At 33.1% G+C, this 8,683-nt stretch overlaps 1 protein-coding gene across 1 annotated transcript; it reads right to left on the reverse strand.

Moving 5' to 3' along the window:
• Positions 1-3,250: 3,250 nt before the first annotated feature.
• On the reverse strand, positions 3,251-6,553 carry LOC117620375 (UDP-galactose/UDP-glucose transporter 4-like). Its single transcript, XM_034350558.1, has 7 exons — positions 6,019-6,553; positions 5,399-5,427; positions 5,111-5,312; positions 4,481-4,723; positions 4,278-4,379; positions 4,069-4,176; positions 3,251-3,804 (listed from the first exon to the last, which is right to left on the reverse strand). Exons 1-7 carry the CDS (start codon positions 6,142-6,144, stop codon positions 3,547-3,549), a joined length of 1,068 nt encoding a protein of 355 aa, XP_034206449.1. The 5' UTR covers positions 6,145-6,553; the 3' UTR covers positions 3,251-3,546.
• Positions 6,554-8,683: the final 2,130 nt, after the last annotated feature.

Consider the following 8,683-nt stretch of genomic DNA (forward strand, 5'->3'; position numbering starts at 1 on the left):
AGTTCCCATCCAGGGGCGGCCCTGGAGTGGCGCAAGTGGTGCCACCGCACAGGGCCCCCAATTCTTAAGGGCCCCTCGAAAAAAAATTTCTTTATAATATATATATTAATATTATAGGAATTGTATATATAGTATAGCATGCTAGACATTTGCACAAGGGCGTGTCTGGTGGAGTTGGTTCCAGTGCTTCTCCATTTGGCGTAGCGCCAAAGTTCGATTCTTGCTGAAGTATATATATATATCCCCCAAACACTTTCTACTTCGATCATTCTTTTAAAAAATTTATTAAAAAAAATTTCTCATCTAAGAAAAGTACTTTTTTCATTCAAAACAAAACAAAAAAAACTTCATGGCTTCTTCTTTTCTTTTAAACTCTGATTTTCTGGTAAGTAATCATCATCATTCATCAATCTCTCTTTGGTTCTTTTTTTCAATCCTTTGACAATTTTAGTTATTCTTTCAATTTCAGGAATTTCAACACCAAAAAGAGAAAACCCTAATTCCTATATTCATAAAGAACACTCAAAATCAAATAGTCAAATTCAAATTTCAGGAATTTGTGTGCAACTACTCTTTAATTTGTGATTGCTAATTTTTTTTTCCTATTAAACACAAATTGCTTATTGGAGGTAGCAAAGGAGGGGCACAATGAGCTTATTTTTGTATCAAACATTTAATTTTATCAAATAGAAACATTTAAATTTTTATGAATTTGATTTCTGATTGTCATTACATATTTATTCATGATTTTTAGTTATAAAAAAAATTGTTTATGACATTAAGTTATGCCAAATTTCGAGAGACGGCCCTGTTCCCATCCCATAGATTAGATTAATTTTGAGTAATTTTGATTATCGCTTCTATTTTTAAAATAAAACAAAATTGCTCTCAGCATTATCAAACACAATGACAATTCAAACCGATCAAGATCAATGGCAATATAAAAAGCAAAGTCTTCAGGTCATGAGAAATACATAAACCCAATACACATTTTCATTTTCAAGAAAACTTTTAAGACCGAGGAAAAAAGAAAAAGAAAACTATGATTTCTTTCCAGAGGAAATACGACTAGCGGAGATAGAGGAAATGAGAGAGAAGCAAGTGACAATGGCATCAAGACCGGCATACAAAATGCTCTCAGCATACTCTCCTTTCCATGGCTTTTTTGGTCTGTCACTCTTCTTGCTAATATCACCTCCATTAATATTGTTGCTAATTTCTTCTCCATCTCCTATAATAATCTGCTTCGACTAGCCTACTATAAGCTGCATCAGCCATTTTGTTTTTTCAAATTATTTTTGGGAGCCAATTTTCTACTATTTTACTGTTCCAAATATTTTTCACAGTTTCATGCATCAGCTGGGAAAACCAAGATGGAGATGAAGTCAGCCAAAAAAACCCAAAACAAAAGAAGAAAAAGAAAAAGAAAAGAGGGCGTGCCTTGTGCGTTGTCGTTGTGCATGTGCAGTGCAATTGGCTTGCCAGTTTGCCACTTGTATTACTTGATTGGTAGAGTGCCTCATTCATGGCTAGGCCTCGGCTATCTTATCTGCCTTAAAAAAAAAAAAAAAAAAAAAATTAAGAACTGATTATTTGGTTTTAGAGAGTGCAAAATTGGACTAGAATGGAAACTTCGGCATGTCTACTTATCAAATGGGTATTATAAGTTTAGAATTATTCCAATTCTTTCTTTCTATGTATTTACTAAGGGTATTAGAATGATTCCAATTTCTTACTTTTTTTTTTGTTTACTTACACATATAGAATACAAAATTATGGGAGTTCTATGATAAAATTCGTAATGAAATACCCTTCAAAACTAGGAATTATATCAACTAGGGAGAGTACCTGATATGATTCCAATTCTTTGTTCTCAAATTCTTAAGTTCCTCGATTCATGACTTCTCTCATTCCTTATTAATAAACATGCCAATCGAAAATGGTCTGAGAAATTTTAAATTTTGAAATCATATAAATTAATGTGTAATTCAAAATCTAAAAAGGCAAATAATTAAACTAGAATCGTAAAATATCTTAGATTTCTATAAGTTGATTCAAACGTTAAAAAAAAAAAAAAAATGAGTTTGATATTTTTAATTTTATTTTCAACAAACGTTTCATTGGATTATAAAGAAAAAAAAAATATTATGGAAGAGGCATATGCTCTCTTTTTGTTAATCTAAACTGAACATTATATGTTGCTTGAGTTTATATGCTCTCTTTTTGGTCATGTTGAGTTTTATATGTTATGCCTGCATTATGTATGGTTTGTTATTTATTCAAGTAATCGTTGTGTGAGTCAATGAGAACCAATTCTCTTCTCTTCCTCTTCTTCACCACGCAACCCAAACTGGGACCTGATGATGACCCAATTGACGGGGCAGCGAACTTGCAGTCAATACAATTATACAATACAACCAGAAAAGGAAAAAAACACATATTTTATTTATTTTATTAATTTCCTTACTTGTCGTTTCAGTCACATGCTGAGCAATAGTAACAGCTAATTTGTCGAGTTGGATACATAATCTAAACTAAATCAATGGGATTATCTCAATTTACAACTATTTTCTCTATCAATAATTATCTTCATTAACATCATCAGCCTAAATAAAATATGTAACCTCATTGCTTAGACATGAACTCTTATTTCCTTGCATTTAATCATACAAATGAAGTAGTTGTGTTTTCAAAAATAAAAAAAATATTCTGAATTATTTAAAAATTTAATCATAAGACATTTAGAATGATATAAATCATAAGTCATGCGCATATGTGGATTAGGCCAGTTTACTAAGATAGTGTACCTGTTCTTTACACCTGAGTTCGAACCTCCTACCGGTACATTAGAATAGTTTAGAATATCATATGCAGTGCTTCAACCTACATATTGGCACCGACGTGCCGTTTAACCTATTGGTAATGGGCCAAGTCTAGGTAGTCAGTTGAGTGGTCATTTTCTTAGGGGTTATTATATAACAAGTTATACCAAATATCGAATTATGAGTGCAAGAAAGGGTCAACCCATTGACCCAGATATTTTCATGAATGCCGATCAATCTAGAATGAATATCTTTTTAGAAAAAAAAATATCTGATATTCCAATTGGGTTTTGCCCTTTTTAGACTTTATCCCTTCCTTTACCATTGAGCAAGCTACAGTTTGGATTTTCTTTTACTAACAAAATTCACCTTTTTTGGGGTCATTAGCCTTTCGTGTGTGTAATCATAAAATTAAGCATAATTAAGGATAATCTAAAACTTAAACCATGATCTGATTAATGGTGATTTCTTGTCAGAATTGTGAAATACAGCTTCATAGTACAAAACATTCACATGAAGATTATAAAAATAAGGGACGGGGGTGTAATTGTTGGCTTACTAACACTGGACAAAAATACAAAGAATTAGAAAGAACGGACGAAAGGTAAAAAAATCAAAATGGAGGTGAAAAAAAAAAAAAAAAATCCTAGAGTTGTTATTTAGCATAATTAACATTGCTGAACAGCGAATGATAAATGCGGAACCAATTGGAGAAGCTTATTTTTCAGACCAATCGACTCTTTTCTTCATCTTCTCCACCGTTTTCAAGTCGAATTCTTTCGTGTTCAGTTGAAGCTGGTTTTGAAATCTTGGGCATGGCAGATGAGTTTGAAACCCTCTGGTTTGGTTTATTTTCAGGCAAGAGCTTCAATGTGATTCCCATACCTATGAGCAGAAGTCCAGACCCGTGCTCTTCAGTTAATGGCTTTGTGAATATCAAGTATGATAGCAGTAATGTGACTGCCTTTCTAGCCGTTGTGATCTGTGATTTAAAAAATAAAATAAAGTTCAATGAAAATAAGTAAAAGAATTTATATAACTCAGATTGTACAATATGCTTGTTCATCAATGTGCATGATATTTAATGTTACCTAGAACCAAGAAACAGGGCTCTTGCTTTCAGAAAATGCCAGTTGAAAATAAAGACTACATCTATACCATTAAATGTGATTTCAAGATATTTATAACAGGTTTTGGTACCACATTGACATATCTCGGCCAAAATAGACCGGTGAGAAGAATGTACCATGGCTGTGGTAGCAGCACCAAAAAGCGCAATGAGGGAAAGGACGGAGACTTGGCCAATGAATGTGGCCATGGCTTCAAAGATTAACACGCCGTAGACATAGGGATGCTGCATAATACCAAAAGATTTTGTTAGAAAGTGTAAGGCTTGTGAGGCATGTGAGGCATGTACCATGGTGGAATATTAAGGAGTTTCCAATTGTAAGTTACCTGCCAACATGAATTCCATGCTTTGAATAATTCTCCTGTCAAAAGCATGGGTGGAATCAAGAAAGGCAGGCCAACTACTGTAGAGCAAAACAGCATCTCCATCTGTGGTTAACGATAATAGAAAGCACAAAATTGTATGTGAACAATTTTCGAATTAATGTTTAAAAAAACACGCAAAAGAGAATTTAGGAAATGATTATCACCTGTGTGGTTTCAGGATTCATGGTAAATATTGCTTCTTGCAAGTTACCCAAAAAGGAATCCATGACTAGAGCACCTGATACCATCAAAACACCAATCACACTGAAGTTGGGAGATGTTTGTGCATCCGCTAAGGTGAATAGGATCAAACCCACCACCAAAAGGACTGCAGAAACGTACTCGTGAGCCGGATACTTCCGTCTCAGACCTGGTATGAAGGCTCCCATTACCATTACAGGCAGAACCTGAGATACCAAAATCATGAAGCTAACATGAGAAGAGCAGAGAAACTGTAAATGGCACTAGGAAATGCAGTCAATTCCGGTTTACAGTTTTAAGCAACAAATTACAGAGCAAGTTCAAAATTGTATTACTCGAAAATAGTCAACTAGCTTTAAAGATGGCATTATTTACTTAGTTACTGAGATAGAAACTCAAATCAAACTCTTTAACTCTGCATATCTCATTCCCCCAAAAAGAAGAAGAAACTCAAACTGGTCACTCTAAACAAGCAAGTAATTGTTTTAGAAGCCTGTTTATGTACAGTCAATTTGTATTCTAAAATGGCTGCTTTGGCTGCTTGAGCTGTAAAAAAGAATTACCATATTACTTTCAAGGGATTTGCTGTTTACCTTTGTTGATTTGAACATGAGCTGTGCAGGATAGTTGAGAAAAGCCAGGGAGCCTTTGGTAAGACCATGGGAACCCATAAGCACAGCAGATAGCTTCACATAAGTCTTCCATGGGTTCACCATTTGCTTGGTGGTGAAGCCTTGGAGGTAAATCAGAAAAAGATACACAAATCCTTGTACAAATGTGAAGTACCAACCATAGCTGGAACAAGGAATTTACAAAACACATAAACAAACAGGTACTAATCGAATGCCAAAATAAAAACAATACCAATATAATCCCCTTACCTGAATTGTAGCCTATTATACACATATTCCTGAAAATAAGGCAAAAATGAAGATCAATTAGCAATCTTAAAAATAAAAATTTCCAATTATCGATTGCTTTTGAGATACATTGTTCCAAAATTTAATACATTCCTGAACGTGCAATGGACGGTCCACAAATTTTTTTTTTAAAACGCAGAATAAAACTAATTCCAAAATGATACTTTTGATTCCTCAAAAAGTAAACGCATAAAAAAAATAAAACCCATTGGTCCCATAACCCAACAGAGGATTAAAGTTTCATTAGATATTTATTTGCTAAACTTTCTCAGCAACCAAACAGAGCTTAAAACAGAGGAAATATTATCAAACAAAAATCATGAATCTGCCAAGGAAAATAAAAAAGTTTCCTTGCTCAAGAGATAACGCTTGAACCTTTGCTTGGTAGCTACGACACTATACAGAAAAGGGGATAACCAAAGACAAAGAAATGACTCATTCGATCAATTTTCCCAAGAACCAAACAGAAAAAAGCCTTAAACCGCCGATTTTCCTTCATTTTCCAGGCGTCAGTTTTCTCGGCAACCAAACAGGCGCGGATTGCAAAAAATAAGAAACAAAAAGCAGAGTGAAATAAATACCTCGCAGATACCATTAACAAGGTAGCCAAAGAAGAACCCAGAAGAGCAAAAAAGGAATTGCTGCCATTTGGGTCTGTCAGAGAGCGAAATCCCAAAAAGAAACCGAGCTTGCTCTTCGTTCTTCATCGCTTTCAATCGTTTTCTCAGAGACCCAACTGAGAACTGGGTTTATTGGGTATTGGGTACCCAACACAGAACTCAAAATCAATGAGAAGGGGCCTTGAAAAATGGTGTGTTTTGATCAAAAACCAATGCGAGAAGAATATATGAAATTCATTACAGTTGGTGGTGCACTTGCATGTTTGACCTTCCCAGCACAGAGAAAACGATGATTTTGTGTGTATATATATAAGGAAAATGGTATCGGGTTGATTACGGTGACTATTTATTATTTACTTATAAAGCATGATGCCATATAAGGAAAAATCTAGAGAGAGACAGAGAGAGAGAAAGAAGAGGGAGAGTCTTTTACAGACTCAGAGTAGGAGCTCTTTTATCAATTTATCGCACTCTTTTTGCCTCTTTGAGTTTGCAACTTGGCAGAATAAAGAGAGAGGTTTTACACTGCTGCATATTTACAGAGCTTTATTAGAGGAAGGCTGGTTGAGCTGTAATCTGCTGCGGATGAGCTCATTGGTTCTTTCTGTATGCCTCTTTTTTCAATTAATCACAAAATGCAATAGATTCTCTTAATATTATAACTTTAGTGGTAAAACACCCACCATTAAAGTTCAATTGTATACAAACTTTATATTAGATTGGATTTTACATTCCTTAATTGACTAAGTAGTTATGATTTGACTGTATAATGACTCTATAATGACTGAGTAGTTATTATTTGAAAAACAACCCTTTAGAAATTATGATTTGTCATAATCATATTTCTTACACGTCAACTTTTTATTATTTATAGAAGCGATTATTCAAATAATTCTAGTGTACGAAATTGAGGATTGAACTCAGATATAAAGAAACGATCACACTCCTTTGACAATTTGACATAATTTGCACCTACTTTACTTTGAATTCAATACTTCAAAAGGTCAATGTCATTTGTAATCTTGCTTTTCTGTGGCATTTCGGATTGTAATTAATCTTATAAGATGGTTATAATATGCAAATCAAAATACATTGTACGTAATTATTATTTTTTATCTACAATTATTGATAATTGAAGAAAGCTTATGAGCAGGCCAACTTTTGGGATTTTGAAGAAACCCTGTTTTACCTAAAAGAAATAAAAAAAATACGAATTTATGTAGCCATCCATGTACTTGAACCATCATGTTCATGAAGATCAAAGTCAATAAGTTTCGTGATACGCACAGTTCCATGACTTAGGACTTTGAACAATTGGATTAGATCCATATATAACGTTCAGTTTTTCCAAGTACATGTGAGGGGTTCAGAATTGTTGTACATTAAATATGCGTTCAACAATCCATGTGATATACATATAGGGCAAAAGATATGCCCACAACAAAAACATGAGGCAAACGTTTCATGGTGACAACCATACCATGCTTTTTCATAAACATAACATATATCTATACTATCAGTCTTCTCCCATCTAGACGTTTAGAAGTTATTACCGTGTGAACGCTATTATGAATATGGTGAAAAACAATAAGGGGTTATACAAAATACATGACATTTGCATGGTAATAATGTATGAACGTTCGTATAGGAGAAAATATATCTATACTATAATTATTGTTTAGTAAATGAAAATTAATTTAACTAACATAAAATAAATTCACACGTTTTCCTCTCATTTTCCACTACTTATTTGTCCTCTTCTTTCCTCTTATTTCTTCCACTATGACGGTCTCCACATCCATGTAATATGGCATTGAACAATTATGAAAATGACATACCTAGCCTCAATTCGACCCGTTATCATTCCTATAAGATATACAACTATATGAGAAATTGACATTACCCCCTCATGATAATGTTCGTTTTAACCGAAAAAAGGCTCAATTTAAATGGAGCAATTTCAAAAATATTAATTCAGATGACATTATAAGGTATAAAAAAAAATTGTATGAACTATTACAATTCATGTATGAGAAGATTTGGAAGAAATAGATTTCAAATTATTCCTTGCATGTAGTTATAAATCTCATATAATTCTAATTTTTTATAGCAAATTTAATCTCATTGTCAAATCTAATAGTGTGTTTACTAATCAAGAATTGCAATTCTCATCAGGAATTGAATTCCACCTATAGAGAATTATTGCTTTTACTTCACATTAAGGAATTAAAAAGTAAGTGTGGCCTACACAAAATCAGAAATGCATTTGAGAAATTCAATTCTTGGGCGGGAGATGATATTCTAATTCCTAAAGAACTAATCTATTAGGAATTCATCTTTTTTACCCATTATATCCTCACACAATTTTCAAAATTCCAAAATTGTCATCTGTTTGAATCCAACAATAAGAATATTTTAGTAATTAGCATCACTCATATAGTTTAGTAAATAATTTCAATAGGAATTCGGAGTCTAACTCTTCTGAATCCATATAGTTTAGTAAACAACTTTAATAGGAACTCAAAATCTAATTATCCTTAATTCAACTCCTCTTTAATTTAATTTCTCATAATCTAATCCAATTACGAAGTAATAAACATACCATAATTCTTACTTTCAAATTCTA

Source organism: Prunus dulcis, chromosome 2, assembly GCF_902201215.1.
Source record: "Prunus dulcis chromosome 2, ALMONDv2, whole genome shotgun sequence".
In the NCBI taxonomy this organism is placed as follows: Eukaryota; Viridiplantae; Streptophyta; class Magnoliopsida; order Rosales; family Rosaceae; genus Prunus; species Prunus dulcis.